This window comes from Canis lupus, chromosome 10, assembly GCF_011100685.1.
Source record: "Canis lupus familiaris isolate Mischka breed German Shepherd chromosome 10, alternate assembly UU_Cfam_GSD_1.0, whole genome shotgun sequence".
NCBI lineage: Eukaryota > Metazoa > Chordata > Mammalia > Carnivora > Canidae > Canis > Canis lupus.
Window position 1 is genome coordinate 63086062 of NC_049231.1, and position 22409 is coordinate 63108470.

Below are 22409 nucleotides of genomic sequence, written 5' to 3' on the forward strand. Positions count from 1 at the left end.
AGACCTGGGATCGAGTCTTACGTGGGGCTCCCTGCATAGAGCCTGCTTCTCCCTCTGCCTATGTCTCTGCCTCTCTCTGTGTCTCTCATGAATAAATAAATAAAATCTTTAAAAAAAAAAAAACCTCGTATTAGGGATGCCTGGATGGACTGCCTTTGGCTCAGGGTGTGATCCTGGGATCCTAGGATTGAGTCCCGCATCGGGGTCCCTGCATGGAGCCTGCATCTCCCTCTGTCTGTGTCTCTGCCTCTGTCTTTTGTGAATAAATAAAATCTTTTAAAAAATAAAGAAAACCTTGTATTATTTTTTAGTCCCAGTTTACGAATACTTTACAGCGAGCAGGCTTCGGATGTGGCAGTGACTGCAGTTGGCTCCTATTATTCTATCACTGTCATTGTGAAATGTTCATTTTAAACACCTGGGAAACGGGAAATTAAGCATGCCTTAAAATCAGGTAAAAGACCAGCAATCTTGGAAATTCAATACTCAGTCTCAGATTTTATTTAGAAGTAAATCTAGGAAAAAAGGATTTTGGGAGTAATTGATATTAAACAGTTGACATCACGGGTGTTTATTTTTCACATGAAAGCAGTTTTGCCTTTCAGGTCTTCTTGTTTGAAAGAATCAAATCTCACATTTGTCAGATGAAATTGCTGCCTAGATTATCTAAGATGATTTTCACATTCTTTTGTGGAAATCAAATTTTGTAAGGTCGTACAATTTAGAAATGACAGTGGTATGTATTTTCTTCCAGGAGAGCTTGCTAATTGAAGTTGAAGCATTAAATGTCCTCCTGAAAGCACTCAAGCTAATGAGGTAACAAAAGCCTGGAGGACAAAAATTAAGCAAAGCAAGTTAGTTCTTGAAATGAAACTCTTGAAACCCCAACTTGAAAAAATAAAGAAGCAGGAAAAGAAAAAATTAGAAAAAGAGAAAAAAAATAGGAGGTGCTTAGGAGACAAAATATTTTTGTGTGTAATGATCTATTTGGCTTTTTCAATTACATGCATTGCATAGGTTGTACCATGGTTTTGAAGTTGCAAAATGTGGGAGGTGTCTAGGTGAAGCACCTTGATTTCAGCTCAGGTCATGATCCCTGGGCCATGAGATGGAGCCCGAGGCAGGTTCCCTGCTGGGCGTGGAGACTGCTTAAGATTCTCTCTCTCCCTCTGCAAGTACCATCCCACTTGCACACACACACACTCACTCTCAAAAAAATTTTTTTATTATTTATATATTATATATTATATATATTTAATATATTTAATATTATATTTATATCATATATATTCTCAACTTTAAAGTTGCAAAATGTGTTCTCTCATTGCTTTAAAATGTAAAAAAGCAGGGGCACCTGGCTGGCTCAGTCAGTAGAGCACACAACTCTCGATCTTGGGGTTGTAAACTCAAGCCCCACACTGGGTGTAGAGATTACTTAAAAATAAGATTTTTAAAAAAATGTAAAAAAAAGAGAGGCGAACTCCCCGTACCTGTATCCTACATATGCAGGGTGGTAAACCCCCGTGTACTCACACCCCCCCGCCCCCCAGAGAGGGCTGTTAAAAATAGAGGCTCTCGTGGCCATGGGAGGGTCAGTGGACTCCCTGGTTTGCTGTCCGGGGAAGTGCGGGCCCAGTGCTGCTAGACTTTTCAGGTGTTCAGAAGGGCAGTTTTGGTTTGAGCTCCCCCCAAAGCCAGCCCTGAGACAGGGATTTGGAAGCAAGGGATATTTGGGAGGTGCTTCCAGGAACTGGCAAAGAAGTGGGGAAGCCTCTGCCCACTGGCAGCCACTTGCCTTGTCTTTTTTTTTTTTTTTGCCTTGTCTTTTCCAAAGAACTATTTTGAGGTTTCACTTATTAACGGTAAAGGTATTCAAAGCTTATTAGTAATTGTTTACAGACAATGGAAAAATTTTTCTAAATGGATTTAAGATAGGCTCTTTTTCTTTTAGGCATAGAATGCAGTATTCAGAAAATTATACCATTATTGTATCTGGAACGCATGACAAGAGTAAGTTATAAGTTCAGGAAGACGTGGAGGGGGAAGGTAAATTGTTACTCCTGGGGGAAGGAAGCAGACAAAACCACTTAAAAATGAGGTACGCACAGCTGGCAGGTTAGCTCAGTTGGGTAGAATGTGATGCTGGCAACACCAACATTGTGGGTTTGAACCGGTCCCCAATCAGGCCAAGAAAGGCATTAGTTCTGGTGTTTAATAAAAATTAATCTTAAAAAAAATAAAATAAGGTGCAAACAACACAGAATTGATTTGGGAGGAGGGCCGTTGGTAAATACCTAATCAATTATAAACAAGAAATAAATACAGTGCTGATTTCCTCTTAAGCGTGAAGATTAAAATGGTTTGATCCTCTAGCTCCTTTGTAAAGCCCCCCCTCCCCCCGCCCCGTAACTCCCGTTACCTAGGACGTAGGATCCTGTTTCTGCAGATGGTTGCCCCTCCTTGGCTTCCTTCTCAACTCCAGCTTTATTTGCACACCTGTCCCAAAGGTAAATGTTCTGCTAACCTCTGTCATTGAGTTGCAAAATAATTTTATTTTAAGATTTTATTTGAGAGAGAGAGAGCTGGAGCAGGGGAAGGGGCAGAAAAAGAGGAAGAAGCAGACTCGCTGCTGAGTGTGAGCCCAACATCCCGGGACCCCAAGATCATGACCTGAGCTGAAAGCAGGCTTAACCGACTGAGCTGCCCAGGTGCCCCGAAAAATAATTCTTAAAAGTGAATTGATTTAAAAAATGAAGATGGATATTGTTAAGTAATAAAATTCAACCAAGTAAATCTGAAGATCTAGTTGTCTTTATTAAGGACTCATGATTTGGGCAGCATCTCATCTAGCAAATAGGCATTCCAAGGAGTTCCACAAAATGGAAGGTTTTTATAGAAAGAGGCAGGGAACAAGAAAGTTATTCAGGGAAAGAAAAGAATTGTTCCAGGAGAGGCTGTTTTTTAGTGGCAAAAGCAAGGGGTATTGTATCATGCAGATTAATTCATCTTTTCAGGGGGATGGAGGGGCCCAGGTGGCAGACTCATCCTCAGGGACTGAAATACTTCTAGCTGATGGGTTAGAACTAGATTTCTGGGGGAGGCTGAGATTCTTGAGAGAGATTATATATTAAGCATCAGTTTGGGAACTCAGTCTAAGGAACATCATTTAGGGTCCGTGGGTTTGTTTTTTAAACAACATAAAATGCTGATACATATGAAACAATGAGCCCAGGTCACTTACCACAGAGTATATGGAACCCCACCTTCCCCACCCCTACCCTGCACCCCATCACTGTTTACCTCTCTTCTTGGAAATTTCTTTCCTTGGCCTCCAGGACCCCACTGGCGGGTCCTCACCCTCTCCTCAACTACTCATCACTGCGGTGGCCCAGGACTCAGTCTTCTGACCTATTCTCTCTACACGTGTTCCCTATATGCTCTTCTCCAGATCCAGGACTTTTTTTAAAATTTTTTTAAAAATTTATTTATGATAGTCACACAGAGAGAGAGAGAGAGAGAGTTAGAGACACAGGCAGAGGGAGAAGCAGGCTCCATGCACCGGGAGCCCGACGTGGGATTCGATCCCAGGTCTCCAGGATCGCGCCCTGGGCCAAAGGCAGGCGCCAAACCGCTGCGCCACCCAGGGATCCCAGATCCAGGATCTTTCAATAGTTATGTATATTTAAGGGACTCCCAAACTGAGTACCCTTAGCCCAGACCTCATTCTGAATTCCAGACTCCTATATCTCCAAAAGCTAATTCAAAATTTCCCTTTGGATTTCTCCAATAAGCATATCGCACTTGGCACATCCAAGCTGGAGCTTTGATTCCTACCGACTCCCAGATTAGTTTCAATTCCCCAGCGAGCCGACTCTAAGACAAGCCCTAGAACAGTCGTTACCTGAAGAGTGAGGGAGATGGGTAGATTGCTCCCAAAGATCCCTAAGCTTCCTTCCCACCTCTGGGCCTACTCCTGAGCAAGGTGACTCTGATGTCACTTCCATTAAGAAGTGGGACTTATGACTTCGCCCCCTGAATCTGGCCCCACATCGTGACTTACCCTGATCCAAAGAATGCAGAAGTGACACTGGGGGGCTTCTGACCCCAGGCCTCAGGGTGTTTTGTAGCTTCCACTTTTGCCCCCCTTATGATGCTGCCCCAAGACTGCCACGTGAAGAGTCCCCATCTCTGCTAGAGAAGGAAGAGAGGGCCCGGGAGGTAGATGAGCTGGTCCGTCTGAAGCCTCTTAAATTAACCAGCTGACAACCAGCACCTGCCATCTACCAGCAGAGCTCACCTTAGACCACTCAGCACCAATCAAGCTGCCAGACGATTAGAGCACTAAGTGACATGGGCAAGGCCAGCAGAAGAGTCACCCAGCTGAGACCAGATCAGATGCTGAGACGAAAAATCGTGAGCAAAAATAAGAGTTGTTTTAATCCACTACATTTTAAGGTAGTTTGTTATGCGGCAAACGCTAACTTACACAGGAGGTTAGAACAGGAAGTGGAAGCAAAGTTCCCCAGCAAAGGAGTCCCCAGGACAGCCAGGTAGAGGGATGAGTTGGCCAAGCTGCAAGTAAACTCAGAAGTAGCTTGAGGGAGGGGGGACAAGGCATCCATAGCATTTGCTAAGTCCCCAAACCCATTTCTTCCCAATTCTTCTCTAATCCAGTAAGTGGCAACTCCATTCTCCTGTTGTTCAAGGTAGAAACTCCATCCTTGGGCTTATTGATTTATCTCACACTCCACACTAGAATCCTCTTGCCGTTGCCTTTAAAATCTACCAGGGACGGCTGGGGGGCTCAGTGGTTGAGCGTCTGCCTTTGGCTCAGGGCGCGATCCCGGGTCAGAGGATTGGGTCAGGGGATCGAGTCCCACATCGGGCTCCTCATGAGGAGCCTGCTTCTCCCTCTGCCTGTGTCTCTGCCTCTCTCTCTGTGTCTCTCGCGAATAAATCAATAAAATCTTTAAAAAACAAAATAAATCCAGAATCCAAGTATTTCTCATTATCTCCCTCACGGCAGCTCTAGTCAAACTCACCATCATCTCTCCCTTGGATGATGGCAGCTGCCTTCTCAGGGGTCTCCCACCGCAACCCCATAAAGAACAATGTAAAGATGACCCCAGGGCAGGGAGGGACAGCCCTGGGGTGGCTCTCCCTAGGCCCCTCGGCTTCCAATCAACATTTTCCCTGCCTCTCGGGAGGCACCTGGGATTAGCGGACTCCGGCTGCAAGTTATTGTCCTCTAGTAAATCCCCCGGGCTCTGGGAGCACCTTTCTCAGATTCTGCCTAATTACAAAGTTCTGTGGGAAAAAACCCTTTTTCTCCAAAGCCTGCCGGCAGCTGCTTCGCCCTCCGGCCCCTTGAATGAGCCTCAGGGAGGGGACGGCTGGGCCAGTGCTGGCTCCAGGAGGGTTCCCAGCGGGGGTCAGAAGCCTGCCCTCTCCGAAGCCAACCCCAGCCTCTGAGAGGGGCTGGGTGGGGGTCGGGGTGTTGCCGCGTCTATTCAGAGCAGATCTTACTGCGCAGAGTGGAAACCAGGTGGAAAAATCTAAACAGCACGGACTCGATGTTGTGTAGACGAAGCAGAGCAACTGAATAATCCTTTGATTGGTCTCCAGGGCTCAGGCCGTCCTGAAAATTCCACCGTATCATTATTTTTTCCAAAGGGGCTGGCGGAGGGGGAGGGGCGGGGGTAGAAAGAACTAGATAAGGCTTAACTGAGGCATTTCAGCAAGTGCCTGTACATGACCTCCTTGCTGGGAAAACACACACACGGAGCCCCTGACGAGGCTTTGGGGAAAAAAAAAAAAGAAATTATTTTCTGGGTAGAGGGGAGCCGCGGCGGGAGCCAGGCCCTAGGCCCTGCTCTCTTGGGTCCGTAACCGCGGGTTCCCTTCAGTTCTTCTGCCCCTATTTCCCGAAGTCCCTCCTTTAACTGCTCCCTATTTTCTCTCCCTTCTTCCCCGCCGCACCCTCCGTTACCCAGGGCCAACCAAGACTCCAACAAAAATAATGGAATCCTGTCCCCTTCTTTCCTCTGTCTTGCAGACTTTGCATCCTTGGGCCTCTCCTGAAGATCAGCATCTTCTCCTGAGCCCTTGAGCCCGTGCCTGCTGGCTCTGCAAAGAGGGAGGGGAAGCCCAGGCTGTGCTTGTCTCCTGCCCCCACCTCTTGAAGAGGGGTAAGCTCCGAGCCTGGGGTGCCAGTGCGACCCCCTATTCCATGCCCGCTTCCCTCCAGAGCATAGAATCAGACGCGCCTCTACACCTAAGGACGCATGTTGTTCTGAAGCCCCACGAGACTCGTCTACACAAAGAATCATACTCCTATTAGCACATTTTCTCACCTCATTACCTTATATTCCCCCCACCCCCTGCCTGGGTTACATTAAAGCACTCTGACCTTGATTTTTTTTTTTAATTCTATTTATTTCTTAATGAGACAGAGGCAGAGACATAGGCCGAGGGAGAAGCAGGCCCCATGCGGGGAGCCCAATGCGGGACTCGATCCCAGGACCCTGGAGTCACAACTTGGGCTAAAGGCAGACGCTCACCCACTGAGGCACCTAGGTGCCCGCACTCTGACCTTGAATGACAGCAAAGGCATCAATTCATTCTTTGCCCAAATCCCTGGGTGTCACCAGGGGCAAGGGTGGGCCGAGGAGCTCCGGTTTTCCCCACCTCTTACCAGCAAGTCGGATAATATGCGCGCCCTCCCTGACTTAGAACAAGTGGCTCTTCGCGCTCTGTCCCACTTGCCTTGGCAACCACAGTCTTAGGAGCAGGCGCATGCGTCCTTCCAGCCACGCTGACAGCTCGTGTGAGAGAAAGCAGGGCCCCAGACCGGTCGCCTCCAACGTGGAATGCACACAGCGCGGTGGGAAGGGAGCAAGATGCCCCCCAGGTGCAGAAAGGAACCACTTACTAGAAAATTCTATTTATTTTGTCTAAAAAAGAAATAAAGCTTTACCAAAACAGTATCTCGATTGTCACCGGCTGCTCACGTGGTCTGGTCCTCAGGCCCCCGGGGCCACGGTGAGACAGGGCCGCTCAGGTTTGTTCACGTGGAACCTGTGGCTCTGTGTCTTAGGTTGTGCGTGCCCTGCGAGGCAGCTTCCCAGGTTATGTTAGTAGCTTTCCAAAACCAAGATCACGAAATAGCCAAGTGGCTTTAAAAGAAAGTCCTGCAAAGAAACCTCCAACTAAGGATAATACTCTTAGCCCAAGCACAGGGAATAAGAAAATACCAGAGTGCTTCTCCTGTACCTGATGTGAGCTCTTAATCAGGTCTTACTTAGAGAAGCCAAAAAGTTCAAAATTATCGAGAAGACTATAGAGGTCAGGAGTCCTATCCACCGTAATTAATAACAAACCTTAGCCTGTGTGAATATTGGACGCTGCGCTTTGAGTCTTGGGGGGCATCTTAACATGACAGGCATTCAAGCCCAGCACTGAGGTACACTCAACGTGGAACCAATCTTTCAAATTGCTTTATCACAAAGTGTTCAATCAACATTTCCAAAAATAACCGTATTCAATCACCTTCCTCTCATGGAACAAAAGTTTTTATAGGATTATTACATTAAAAAAATTACTTTGGGTGTAGAGATGACCTAAAAATAAAATCTCTATGGAGACAAAAGAGGGCATATGGGCATATGGAATGGAAGCCACTGGCCAAAAAGGCAGAAAACCAGGAAAATACCCAAGAGAAGAGAAAAATATTACAAAAGGAGGAATGGTCTGACCATCTGGTTTCCTGAAACACTACTGAAATAGCACTAAGGGATGGAATCAAGTATAAAACGACAAGAACAAAGAAAGCAAGAGAAGAGACGAGTGGATGAATCTAGAGCTTAACATTTGGGAAGATGTAAACAGAAAAGAGAAGTAGCAACTAAGGCAGACGTCAGTCGAAGCTGTAACCTTTTTAGTGTGGGGTTCAAAGGGATGATTTTGGTGTGTCCACATGAGGTGGAAGAGAAGAGGTCTTAGGGATGAGGCAGTCCAGGCCTGAAGTCTAAGAGGCCTGGGGAAGGACAGGTTGTCTGCAAAGAGGTGACACCTCTGAGAGTGATGCAGACGGTAGCAGGTGTGTACGAAATCTGAAGTATGGTCAGCGGTGAGTCTGCGGCCTCCCCTTTCTCTACACCTCTCCTCCCCCCGCTCCAGCTCTCTCTCCTCCTCTTAAATAAATAAAATCTGCTTGAGGATTCACTCTCCCTTTCCCTCTGTTCCTCCCCTTGCTCACACAAGTTCTCTCTCTCTAAAATAAATACCTTAAAAAGAAAGTTTTTCAATAATTCCTCCTAGTGGGTTTCATCATCACGACTGTAACAACGCTCTTAGTTATACCTACCTAACATTCCATTTGGGGTAATGTTTCTAGATTCTGAAGCTTTTGAACACAAATGTTTTTGTATTCTATTCTTTTTTTTTTTTTTTTTTTAAGATTTTTAAGTAATCTCTACACCCAACGTGGGGCTCGAACCCACAACCCCACACAACCCTGAGATCAAGAGTCACATGCTCTTCCGACTGAGCCAGCCAGCTGCCCCCAGTGGGGTCCATTCTAAGGACCAAAAAACCCTGTACTTTCCTTGAACGAAACTATTGCTTTGTTTCTGAGTCAACTTAGAACATGAACTGACCGTGTCTTCTGTTTTGAAGGTAACGTTCCTTAAAGCGTCGGGAGCGGCCGTTGAACTAGCAGAGGACCCTGGTCCAGGTTTTGTCCCTAACTGGTTGCATAATAGAGCCCGGGGTTATTTAGTTTCTTCCCCTGCAGGATGGAAAGGATACTTTGCCCGCCTCACAGGTTGGATGTGAATCTCCGGTGATATGTGAAATACTTTGAAAAACTACAGACTAGGGGATCCCCGGGTGGCTCAGCGGTTTAGCACCGCTTTTGGCCCAGGGCCTGATCCTGGAGACCTGGGATCGAGTCCCGCGTCGGGCTCCCTGCACGGAGCCTGCTTCTCCCTCTGCCTGTGTCTCTGCCTCTCTCTCTCTCTCTCACGAATAAATAAATAAAAATCTTAAAAATAATAATAAAAATAAAATAAAAAATTAAAAAACCCAAATCATTGTGGATCCCTTCATGTCTAAAACAAAACAAAACAAAACAAAAAAAACAAACAAACTACAGAGTCATACAAACAGAAGATTCTTGGTGATCTTTTGCTGCTTTTGAACGTTCCTCCTTTCCTCTCTCCTTACCACGTGTCCTCGAGTGGTTCCAGAAGTGACAGGAGGCCCTGGAGAGCCCTCTCAGCCAGTGCACCGGCCCCCCTGGTCTGGGATCAGAACCTGGGGAGGTCGCAGAGATGGAAGGAACAGCACAGTGACAGGAAATACTTGGTTCAGAGTCTCCTTGTGAAAGAGAGAAACGTTGAGGCAAAACACAACTTCTCTCCACTGCCCCGCGAGGGACGCCAGTTCACAGGCTCCCATCAAGATCGCGGCAGAGAGGGGAGTCCTGAAAATTTCCTGATGAGCAATGAAGAAAATGAGTTGTGTGGTACTCGTTATGAATTACGTAGGCATGTCCATGACGTCATCGATGCTCCCTTTATTTAGTGGCCTGTTGGATAGCGGCGAACATTTTTTAGGAATGTGCTTTGTTTGGCTTCCTCCGGGCCTATTTTGGTTCTTGTGCCTCCGTGTTCTCAGGAAGTATTTCGGGCCCTCCGCCACACTTTCTCTTGGCATGGTTTTCAGGAACATAACGTTTAGGGCTGGCAAAAGGACACTGCAGCTTACTCGGTCTGCCCGAGCAGCACCCCAGGGCCACACGGTAGCGTATTTTCATAACCAGATCTACTGTGCTGCTTTTTTGTTAATGATTCAGGATGAACAGAGGCGCCTGACTGGCTCTGCTGCTGAGGTGTGTGACTCTTGATCCACAAGTCTTGAGTTCAAGCTCCACGCCGGGCATAGAGATTACTTAAAAAAAGGGGCACCTTGGTAGCTCAGAGGTTGAGCACCTGCCCCTGGCTCAGGGCCTGATCCTGGAGACCCAGGATCGAGTCCCACATCGGGCTCCCTGCATGGAGCCTGCTTCTCCCTCTGCCTCTGTCCCTGCCTCTCTCTCTCTCTGTCTCTCATGAATAAATAAAATCTTAAAAAAAAAAAAAAAAAACACCCGCCAGGATGAACAGAAATATTTGAGAAGGGCTCCATGGTTGTTTTTCCTTAGAATGTCAATTTCCCTTTTTGCACTTCTTCCCCACAGATGGATGCAGGGAAAATTCTCCCTCTTGGAAAAAGTGAGCGTTCTTCAAGGAGAAGCAAAATACTGACCTCAGGGTGCATGTTTAACATCGCAGGCGCTTGCCCTGTGGAAATTCAGGGATGTTCTTTCTTTCCCGAGTATGTTTAGTAATGGGTTGGTGGGTTGGGCAGCTCTTGGACTAGGAGCTGTGTTCTGCTACCTGCGAATTCCTGAGGCTCAAACAGGATGAACCCAGCGTCTGGAGGTTGGCAGTTGCTCCTGTGGCTCAAAGGTACGAGGCCAGAGTTTCCCAGGTTTCCCTTGGCCTTTTCCTCATGCTGCTGAGATGACGGCTCCGGCTCCAACCATCACATTCAAGTTCCAGGAAGGGAGAAGGAGGAAAAGAGAAAAGGCAAAGACCGGAAGGCCAAGCCAGCCAAATCTCTCCCTTCTGAGGGCCTTGCCTGAAAGCACACGTACTAGGGTGTGGCCAGGATGGTGCCACGTGGCCGCCGAGCCGCAAGGAAGCCCGGAAGTATAATCTTGTGTTGTCTTGTTTTCACCTGGGCCTGTTGCCACCTCCAGCGAAAGTAGGGGACTAATAATAAGGGAGAAAGGGAAAACGCTTTGGCCAAACAATTGGCAGTTTATACCACATCCTTTCCTGGGAAAAATATCACTATCTCAAGATTACGTCTACAACCTAGTGGTCATTTTCTGGGTATGACACCAACATCGGAAGAACCTCCCCGCAAACGGCCCCCGCGCTGCTCTCGATGCCCAGTGGACTGAGTTGTCCGGATGCTTGAACTGCTCACTGCTGGCCCTACAGCAAGTCAGTTATCCCGTCTGGGGGAGTAGTTTCCAATGGAAATACGATACACTCGAAGCTGCAGTCAGTGGGTCTGGAGAGGATTTTCGATGTTTTTTTTTTTTTTCAAAGGATATTTTCATGGCTTATTTGTAAAAGAGTAGTTTTGAGGAAACAAGGACTCAGGAGTATCATCTCCCTTCTGACCACTGTGGTACATAAGGTATAATGGAGGGAGAACTGGCTTTGGGTTTGCACTGTGGACTATTTCAAAGGCCTCTTACGTGGCCTTCCTGCTCTTGCCCTTGCACTTACAGACCCTTCTCATCCAGCTCGGAATGACCCTAAATGCCATCAGGTGGTTCACCCGGTGGCTCCCCCATCTCACTCGCCCCATTGTCAAAATCCTTGTGATGGGCTCCAGGATCCCTCCTTCTCCCCGCCACTGCCCAACCCACGCCCCTCCCCCATGTCCTTCTGATCTCGTCTCCTGTCTTTCCTCCTCCTCCTTCTGCTCCAGCCTCCCCGGCCTCCTTGCTGTTCCTCGGGAACCCCAAGCACACTCCCCTCAGAGCTCTGCCGCCTCTTCTTTGCCTGCAGCACTTTCCCCACTGAGAGCCACCGGCTGGACCCTCACCCTTTCAGGGCTTTGTTTGAAGACCCCGCTCCCTTAACCACTTTATTTAAACTTGCAGCATGAGGGGCGCCTGGGTGGTGCAGTCAGTTAAGCAGGCGACTCTTGGTTTCAGCTTGGATCGTGACCTCAGGGTGGTGAGATCCAGCCCCGAGCCGGGCTCTGCGCTCAGTGCTCAGCTCGGAGTCTGCTTGGGAGTCTCTGCTCCTCCCCCTCGCTCACTGTCCCACCTGCTAAAATCAATAAATAAAATCTTTTTAAAAAGTAAATCTGCAGCATGAGTCCCCCTCATGTCCCTTCTCGGCTTCGTTTGTTTCCACAGCACTTGAATTTCTCACCACCATCATTCATTTCACTTCCTTTAGGTTGTAGAAGAGGACTAAAACTTTTACTCCTAGCCCAGTATCTTCTTTTAATTAAATTATTTTCTCTAAGTAATACAGTAAAAAAAAAAAAAAAATTCAAACAGTTCAAAAAGTACATAGAAAACGGAGTGTGGAGAAGAGGCAGTGGCTACTCATGTCCCAGTCTTCCCATAGCCACCCACCTAAGGGGACAGGGACAAAGCCAAAACCCCTCAGCTAACATCTACATAAAATTACAGGGATGAGATAGAGCCACAGATTCCAAAAATGGAAAAATAAGACCCTGGTGGGGTCAGAGAATGTGAAAGGAGTCCAAGGCGCCTTTGGAAGCACCGAGAATCTGAGAGCCCGGAATGGTCATCAGGCCCTCGCCTGCGGGTCGGGCAGGCTGTTCTGAGAGCAGCGGCAGGAATGAGGATGGACGTCGCAGGCCCCACTGGCAGGTGGGTATGGAGAGACTCTGCAAGGTCTGGGCTTGCTGACGTGGCCTGGGGGCCCGGAACCACCAGAGCATCCCCCCAGAAAAACGTCTCATGTTGAGGATAGAAAAAATTTTAAGTGAAATCTACCCCTGACCTGGGGCTTGAACTCACAATCCTGAGTCGTATGCTCTACCGACTGAGCCAGCCAGCAGCCCTGGACGAGGGACTTAGGAGTAGGAACAATAGGGACAAAGAAAATAGGAGATTCAGATAAAATCTCATGGCTGAGCAGGGTAGAAAATCTCAGAAAGTTCAAGCCCATGTTTTATTTATTTATTTATCTACTTATTTAAGATTTTATTTATTCATTCATGAGAGACACAGAGAGAGAGACGAAGAGACACAGGCAGAGGGAGAAGCAGGCTCCACGCAGGGAGCCCGACGCGGGACTCGATCCCGGGACCCCAGGATCAGGCCCTGAGCCAAAGGCAGCGCTAAACCGCTGAGCCACCCAGGCGCCCCGACCCTGCACAGTTCTTAACAGAAGTTGGAAGAGCCGACCTGGGCTGCTTCTCTCTTCCAGGAGCATGGTGTAACTCATTTCACTTAAAATATTAGCAAAGAAAAAGGATCACAACTGAATCCTATTCAAAGGTTTTTGTTTTTAAATAAGAAAACAAGAGAAGAATTATTTCTCTTTGGACAATGAAGGCACATGAGAAAAAAATACCCACAAAAGAAATGAAAACTATAGCTATCATATTTCAGAATGAGCTAAAAGGAAATGTTAAAAACTGTGAGAGAAAATATCAATTACAGTGAGAAAAATTTTGAAGTGATTTGGAAAAGATTTAAAAAGAGAAGTAAAAAATCCAGGAAAGATCAGAAGTACATGAAAACAATCATTTCAAAAAATGATGACTAGAGAGAATAAAATACAAAAAATAATCTGTTAAGGGGTGCCTGGCTGGCTCAGTCAGAGGAGCGTGGGACTCTTGATCTTGAGGTGGTGGGTTTGAGTCCCATGTTGGTATAGAGATTACAAAACAAATCCTTTTTTAAAAATAAATAAATTAATTAAAAGGCACACCATATACCTGGAGAAACTGGGTCAGGAGGCCAACAAGTACTGGACTTTCAGCAAAGAGAAAAACAAAAACTTTGGCTACACCAAGTCACTTACAAAGGCAAGAAAACAAGATTTCTATCAGACCACATGATACTATATGCCAGAAGGCAGTAAAGACATATTTAAGACACTTAATATGAGGTAAAGCTTTTATATCCAGCCAAATTGGTTTTCAAATACAAAGATCATAGACAAACAGTTATGAAGATGTTAAGGAATCAAGGACTATTCTCTCCAGGAGCCCTTCCTAAGGAATCTACTAGAGAAGAGAGCTTCAGATAACCAAAGTGAGCGGAGATACTGGCGTGAGGATTGGAGGAATGTTCACATCACCAAAGGAAAAATCATTAGACATTGCTTCCTGACAGAAACGGGCATCACCACCTATGAAGTAATTTTGTCAAAAACATCAAATATGAATCTGATCAGGCCTAGATCTAACTACTGGTTTACAGGAAATACAAAGAACAGAGGAACACATTAAATGACAAAATTTATGGTTCGATACTCTATAGGACAAAAGACCTGGTCTCTTCAACAACAAAATTGCAAGAAAAAAAAAAAGAGATGTATTAAGAAGAGACTTCGGAGAGGTGCCTGGGTGGCTCAGTCAGTTGAGCCTTGGACTCTTTTGGTTTTGACTCAGGTCACGATCTCAGGGTCATGAGATCAAGCCCTGTGTCATGCTCCACGGTCAGTGGGGAGTCTGCTGGAAGAGTCTCGCCCTCTGCCCTTCCCCCCAGCTGCATGTGTTTTTATCTTTTCAAGATATGTACTGAAATATGTACTCATGAAATAGGAATGATTTACTTCAAAACAATTAGGGAGTAGTGGATGGGAGTATAGAGGACGTAACTGTGAGTAGGTAATTATTGATACTGGGTGATGGGTATATGGGTCTCATGACCATTCGCTCTACTTTTGTATATGTCCAAAATGTTTTTTTTCTTCAAAATATGTCATTATACAGTTTTTTTAAGTACCAAGAAAAAACTGTTTTTCTCTTTTCTTGATGCCAGGATACTATAAATCCATGACTAGAAAATAGCTACCAACAAGACTCATTTGTATTTTTCTTTAATATATGTTGAAAAGGAAAAGACAAAACCAAAACCTAAGTCTTCCACTGCCCACACCCAGACTGTTCTCAGGGGCGAATTCTGTTACGATTTTTTGGTATGACCACATTTTCAGAGTTAAATATAAACAAGCGTATTATTCCTTAACTTTTGACAGTTATATAATAGAGTTTACTATTTTTATCTCCTTTTATTGAGGTTCAGAACTTGCTAAAGAGAACAAAGTCTTCGTTGTTACAGAAAGGACAGAAGTAGGGGATGGGGGATTTGGGAAAGTTGGTGAAAAGGTACAAACTTTTATAAGTACTAGGGATGTAATGTATATGGTGACTACAGTTAACACTATTATATGGTATATTTGAAAGTTGCTGAAAGAGTAAGTCTTAAAAGTTCTCAACACAAAGAAGAAAACACCTTTTTTTTCTTATCCAAATGATGATGAGAGTTAACTAAATCTATTGTGGTAGTTATTTCACAATATATAGAGATACTTATGCTGTATACTTTATTTTTTTATTTTTATTTATTTATTTATTTTTAAATTTTTATTTATTTATGATAGTCACACACAGAGAGAGAGAGAGAGAGAGAGAGAGGCAGAGACACAGGCAGAGGGAGAAGCAGGCTCTATGCACCGGGAGCCCGATGTGGGATTCGATCCCGGGTCTCCAGGATCGCGCCCTGGGCCAAAGACAGGCGCCAAACTGCTGCGCCACCCAGGGATCCCTATGCTGTATACTTTAAACTTACACAGTGCTCAATGTCAACTTTATTGCAATAAAACTGAAAAACAACAAAAAACACCTTAAATAAATAAGGTAAAAATAACTAGAGTAAGTAGATATTCTAAATGTTAATATATCTGCTTTCATAATTAGGACATCTTATAGGGGATCCTTTGGTGGCTCAGCGGTTTAGCGCCTACCTTCAGCCTAGGGCATAATCCTGGAGACCCAGGATCGAGTCCCACGTCAGGCTCCCTGCATGGAGCCTGCTTCTCCCTCTGCCTGTGTCTCTGCCTCTCTCTCTCTCTCTGTGTCTCTCTCATGAATAAATAAATAATATCTTTAAAAAAAAGGACATCTTATAAACCATGGTTTTATTTTTTCATTTATTTGATCTATAGTAGTTGCTAAACAAACTCTGAATATTGAGATTTTTTTGAAGTAGAATTTTTGTTAAAAGAATTTATGTATGTATGTATGTATGTATGTATGTATGTATGTATGTATGTATGTAGGGGTAGAGCATAGAGGGAGAGGCAGACGGAGCAGCAGACCCTGCTAAGCAGGGAGCCCAACACAGGACTCTATCTCAGGACCCTGAGATCATGACCTGAGCCAAAGGCAGCTGCTTTAACTGACTGAGCCACCTGGATTCCTTTAAAAGTAGAATTTTAAAAACATAATGTATATTGTTTTTTTTTCCTCTGTAAAAACAAATTTTAAAAATTTGTTATTCCTTTTCTACAAAAAAAAAAAAAAAAGTTATTCCTTTTCTAAAGGCCAATACAGATAAATAAGCCAACCACAGGCCACATCAGCACAACTTATAAGCTATAAGAACTGAGAATGCCTAGAGCATTTAAGACAAAGTAATCATTTTCTTTAGACTATAATATATTGATAAACCTTTATTGACCAAAACTTCATTTCACGTCCTTGTTTCCTTCTAAAACAATCACTAAGAGCACACATCTACACACAGGCATATGATGGTTGAGAAGGGTAAAAAAAAAAATTTTCTTAACAGGCAATATTTTAAGGCTTACAATTTTTATTGACTCGTTCTAAATATTGAAGTCTTTGCTACCCTCAAATTATTAGAAATAACTTAAAAATATTGCCCATGAAAATGCCTTTGAGGCATAGGAATTGTTTTATTATGTAGACTAAATAAATGAAATAAAAGTAATTTCTAAAATTTTCTATCATATACATACATATACCTGTGGGTGCTATGCGTATACGTAGTATATATTGTATGTATACTATATATTACATGAATATAAAAATTTAGTATATATATTTAAATATGTTAAAGTTATTATTATTATTTTTTAAAGACTTTATTTATTCATGATATACACAAAGAGAGAGAGAGAGAGAAGCAGGCTCCATGCAGGGAGCCAGACGTGGGACTCAATCCCGGGAATCTAGGATCACACCCTGGGCCGGAGGCAGGAGCTAAACCGCTGAGCCCCCCAGGGATTCCCCATGTTAAAGTTATTAAGTGTGTGTATATATATAGAGAGAGATAGAGAATCACTTAATCCTCCATTACCCAGATGATTTCTTCTTAAGAAGTATGTGTTTGAGGGATCCCTCAAACCACATGAGGGTGGCTCAGCGGTTTAGCTCCTGCCTTCAGCCCAGGGCGTGATCCCGGAGTCCCTGGATTGAGTCCCTGGATCGAGTCCCCCATCGGGCTCCCTGCATAGAGCCTGCTTCTCCCTCTGCCTCTGCCTCTTTCTCTCTGTGTCTCTCATGAATAAATAAGTAAAATCTTTAAGAAAAAAGAAAGAAGTGTTTGAGGCTACTGGGTGATCCAGTAATATTTCCTTATTTAAGGGGAAAAGAGTATAACCTTATTCTTGATACTAGTCTAATTATGAATAACAGACAATCCCATAAATGAAAATAATTGTGGAGCAAATTCTGATGATACAAATGCCCATTTTCAGTTACTTACCACCTGAAAATTGTATTTGATTTAATCTTTAAGACTGACTTCTGCCCATCACTGTGTAATACCACATGCTAAAGAAATCTTTCGGCTATCAATTTGAGATCTTCTAAATGAAAAATTGTGATTTTTGCATAGAGAGATTTGAAACTGCTGGTGTCTTTTAAGTTCGGCTCTGAGGTTACCAGATCACTGTCTTTAAAAAAGTGGCTTGGGGAGTGCCTGGGTGGCTCAGCTGGTTAAGCGTCTGACTTTGGCTTAGGTCATGATCTTGGGGTCCTAGGATCTAGGCCCACATGGGGCTCTGTGCTCAGGCGGGAGCTACTTCTCCCTCCGCCTCCCCACTTCCCCCAACTCATGCTCTCTTTCTAATAAATAAATGAAATATTTTTTTAAAAAGTGGATCAGACTTTTTTTTCAGAGATATGTATTTATTTATTTGAGAGAGAGAGAGAGAGCACGAGTCAGGAGGGAGGGGCAGTGGGAGAAGAATAGAATCTCAAGCAAAGTCCCTGGTGAGCGTGGAGTCCTACGTTGGGCTTGATCCCATGACTCTGAGATCATGACCTGAGCCAAGTGAGCCACCCAAGTGCCCCCAAACATTATTTATAATACAATATTTAAATCCCTTTATATCTCACTGAAATACAAGATGTTTAAAGTTTCTTCAGGAATATTCTGTCTTCTGATGCTATCATTTGAATAGCCTAGTTTCCAAAGAGTTTTCCCCATACATTATATCATCCAATCCTTCCTACAGCCACCCGAATAGGTACAACTCCTATTTTTAAAGAGAAAACTGAACAATGGTCCTGAAACCAAGTCTTACACTATCTCCATGAAACCAAGAAGCGACAGAATGAAGAGCAAATCCTTGGAACCAAGTCATGTTTTAAATATTACAATTTGTGAATTATGTTTCACAGGTTTTCAATAAATTAGAAGAGAGATGATTTTAGGGGCAGTTGGGTGGCTCAGTTGGTTCAGCGTCTGCCTTCAGCCCGGGTCGTTATCCCAGGGTCCTGGGATCAAGCCCTGCATGGGGCTCCCTACTCAGCAGGGAGTCTGCTTCTCCCTCTGCCCCTCCCCTCGCTCGTGCTCTCTCAAAATAAATAAAATTAAATCTCTAAAAAAAAAAAAAAAAAAAAAAAGGAAATGTTTTTAATCCCATGTGTACTTATTTTGAAATAATTATAATAAAAACCAAATTCATCTATTTACTCATCCAAGCCTTTATTAAGTACCTACCATATGCACAGTCCTGTGCAAAATATTAAAGGAATAATACAAAGATGAATTTTAAAATGGTGCCAACTGGGCAGCTCGGGTGGCTCAGCGGTTTAGTGCCGCCTTCAGCCCAGGGCATGATCCTGGAGTCCCAGGATTGAGTCCCACGTTGGGCTCCCTGCATGGAGCCTGCTTCTCCCTCTGCCTGTGTCTGTGCCTCTCTCTCTTTTTTTTTTTTTTTAATTTTTATTTATTTATGACAGTCACACACACAGAGAGAGAGAGAGAGAGAGAGAGGCAGAGACACAGGCAGAGGGAGAAGCAGGCTCCATGCACCGGGAGCCTGACGTGGGATTCGATCCCGGGTCTCCAGGATCGTGCCCTGGGCCAAAGGCAGGCGCCAAACCGCTGCGCCACCCAGGGATCCCTGTGCCTCTCTCTTTCTGTATGTCTCTCATGAATAAATAAATAAAATCTTTTAAAAAATAAAATAAAATAAAATAGTGTCAACTCTCAAAGAGTTTACAATCTAATTATAGTGACAAATAGTGTTAACATAAACTGTGGGAAGGAATTACAAGTAAACATGTGACCTTGAGAAAAATCACCTTATTTCTTCATTTAAAGCATAAATTTTCAGTTGGGAAACATTGTTATTATATATATATACTTTAATTAGTTCATTCTCATTAAAGGAGATTGTTTTTAGAAAATAAAATGTCAAAAAAAAGAAACGAAAAGAAAATGTCTTACCCTATCATATGTTTATGTCTGGTTTTAATTTTTAAAACAAACATTTGCTTAAATAATAAAAATGATAGATTCATACAAATTACCATCATGCACATAAAGACAAAATACATCCAAAATAATGTATAAAAACTTGAGCACAACTGGGCCTAGTATTAATGAGTTAAATCTGAATTACTTTGGAGATTTGCTTTGGACAAGTTATTATGCACAATTCCATCATATATACAACAGAGTTGATATTTACCCCCAATTAAGATAATTCAGATGCTTATAATTATTTCTGTCATAATACACAAGGTTAAAAAAATCTGGTATAAAAACTTTTCTAAAAAAATAAAAAATAAAAAAAATAAAAATAAAAACTTTTCTAGGGATGCCTGGGGGGGTGGGGGGGCGCTCAGCAGTCGAGCCTCTGCCTTCAGCCCAGGGCGTGATCCTGGTGTCCCAGGATTAAGTCTCACATCGAGCTCCCTGCATGGAGCCTGCTTCTCCCTATGCCTGTGTCTCTCTATCTGTCTCTCGTGAATAAATAAATAAAATCTTAAAAAAATTTTTTTTCTAATTTACATATCAAAAATAATGTGGAGTAAAACTAGGGATAAAAAGAAAAAGTCACGATAGTATGGAAAATTTAACAACCAACAGTGCAGAAATGAACACGAATTTCTAAGTACCTATTTTTTTCTATATTTTATTACTTAAAAAAAAATGGCTCAGATAAGAAACTTAAAATACCCAGTAAAACAAGTATGAGAATTAATTTTGTGAGACGTATTGCAGAGGAAAAGAATGAGCAAATAGTATAATTTTAAAATATTTATTGATTCAGACTTCCCACAAACATTTTTTCAAATCACCAAAAGCCAGTACTTCTTTCTGCTCTCAATGCCAAGCCATTTTTTCCCATTCAAATAAGGAAGTAGCAAATATGTTCAGAACTAATCAGTTTATGATGACAGCTATGATTCTCAAATGCTTTTTTAAAAATACAAGTAAGGTCAAAGTTGCAAATCATACATAGTGATTAAAAAACCTGAACAGGCAAAGCCTTACTCCAACTGACCCAACAACAATGCGGTTGGATTTGGCCTTTCCAGGCTACAGATGACTTTGCTCAAGAGCCTTGTACAGGTTGGAGGGCTCTCACTGATGCTGTTCCCACCATAAGCATGGATGCTAATGCCAGGGGCTGCCATCGACAGCGCGGGCACAGACAGGAGACATCCTGCTCATTCCCTCTTACTCCTTAACAGATTTCTCTTCTCCACTCTCTTCATCAGTTTCCTCTTTTTCCTTGTAAGAATCCTGGCTGTTCGTATCAATAAAATGATTTTCTTCCCCACTCTCTCTTTCTTCTACATTTTCTTCTTCATCAAAGCTGGAGGAAGAAATTTATCAATCTTTCAAAGGAAAAATGATTTGGTCTAAAGGTCAACCAACGCTTTGCAACGTATATCATCATGGAGTCAGTCTTCCTCAAGGGCATGAGCTCTGATTTACCAAGACAGCTCTATAAAAGTGCTAATTGAGAACTAATCTATTTCAAACCTTGTTTGGCTCTGTAAGCTTCATTTGAAAGCATCTTATTATTTTCATCATTTATGTCAGTCAGAAATTTAAATTATTCTGCTTTAAAAAACAAGATACTTCATCACCACATAATATTTTCAATGTGCCAAGTGTTAAAATACCAATGTTTTACAACAGTTCACATGTATTGTGTTAGGTTAAAAGATCTTTTAAAGATATAGGACAGAATTTATTCTTTCCAGCAAGTAAGAATTTTTCCAAAGGTAAACCATTTAGATGTCCTATATATGTTACCTTTCTTTATCTTCAGTGAAATTCTTCATCTCTTGATTGCTGAAGTACTCAAATACTTTTCCACTTTGGCCTTTCTTTGAAACAAACTCATCAGATAGTCCTAATGCTTTTAGGGTGTTAGAATAACGCTTTTCTGCTGCCATTCTTGCATTTTTCTATAGGAAAGACAAACCTTTTTAGAGGAGAACAAAAGACTTTAAATTTTCATTAAAAATGTATGGGTTAAAAGCTCCAGTATTAGAAATTAAATCTAATAATCACAGTTGACTCAAAGTAAGCAAACCTTCTGACCAGCAATCCCACTCCCCAGCATATACCCAGAGGAACTCCTACATATGTACCCCAGAAGACGTGTACAAAAACGCTCAGGAAAGTACTACTTTTAACAACCCCAAACTGGAAACAACCCAAATATCTCTCAACAATAGGATTGATAAATAATGGTCTATTCACACAACGGAGTAAAATAAAGCAATGACAATAAATGAATTCTATCGTACACGACAGTATGGATGGATCTCATGAACACAGTACTAAGCAAAAGAAGCAAAAGACAAGAGAATACACATAGAATGAATGACTCATTTACCTAAAGTCCCCAAAAGGGCAAAACTAAACCATACTGTGTAGGATGGTAAAACTGCAAAACACAAAAATAATAACAAAAACCAGGAAATGCTTATCTCAAAAATTAGAATGGTGCCTACCTCTAGGGAAGAGGGAGAGGGTTTTGATCTGGTAAGGGTGCACAGGGTTTCTGGGGTGCTGGTGATGTTCTGTTGTTAACCTAGGTAGTAGCCACGTGACCTATATTCTTTACATTATATCTGTTTTATATACTTTTTAAAAATATACTTTTATGACTGTTCAAGGAATCTGGAAAAACAAGGAAGAAAATAAGTTTGCGATAGTTGTCAGAGGGTTCTTCCATTTTATGTACCTACTGGAACTTTTAGTCTTTAAATGCCAGATCTCTAATCCATCAAAGATGATAATATCATCAATGTGGTTATCTTTACTCTGGAGAAATCAATGGATACAGCAAAAAGAACAAGAATTTAGAACTGAGTCCAAATCTCCAGAATGTTATTTCCTGGCCTTAGGACCTGTGGAGACCCTCTCAGACCTAAAGCAGGTCAGGAGTCATCACAGTTCCTGAGACCACAGGAACTCTTGTGACCTTTCAAGGTCACAAAATGCCTGGGGTTCACTAGGGCCTCAGCTTTGGTCACCCTTTACCTTCCATGAGTGGATATGAACT

The 22409-nt window shown here is 43.1% G+C and overlaps 1 protein-coding gene and 1 long non-coding RNA gene across 15 annotated transcripts in view; both read right to left on the reverse strand.

Moving 5' to 3' along the window:
* Nucleotides 1-22409, reverse strand: part of FAM161A (FAM161 centrosomal protein A) — a 65196-nt gene that overhangs the window by 19390 nt on the left and 23397 nt on the right. For 6 of the 13 annotated variants that reach the window (XR_005366105.1, XR_005366107.1, XR_005366106.1 and 3 more), the window contains one exon: nt 21149-21303. Coding sequence is in view for 3 of the 13 variants with exons in the window: in XM_038551372.1 (XP_038407300.1) it covers nt 21149-21303 (155 nt within the window). In the remaining 10 variants the exon portion in view is untranslated. Of the gene's footprint in view, nt 1-20127; nt 20703-21148; nt 21321-21855; nt 22025-22409 lie in introns of those variants that run through there. The other 7 variants (XM_038551373.1, XM_038551371.1, XR_005366114.1 and 4 more) reach the window with 5 other exon arrangements.
* Nucleotides 498-4843, reverse strand: LOC119876738. 2 transcript variants are annotated; one of them, XR_005366118.1, is made up of 4 exons: nt 4298-4843; nt 4061-4191; nt 2420-2496; nt 498-827 (listed from the first exon to the last, which is right to left on the reverse strand). It is a non-coding gene; the product is annotated as an uncharacterized LOC119876738 (long non-coding RNA). The 2 variants fall into 2 exon arrangements; XR_005366117.1 differs by having other exon boundaries at nt 4061-4843.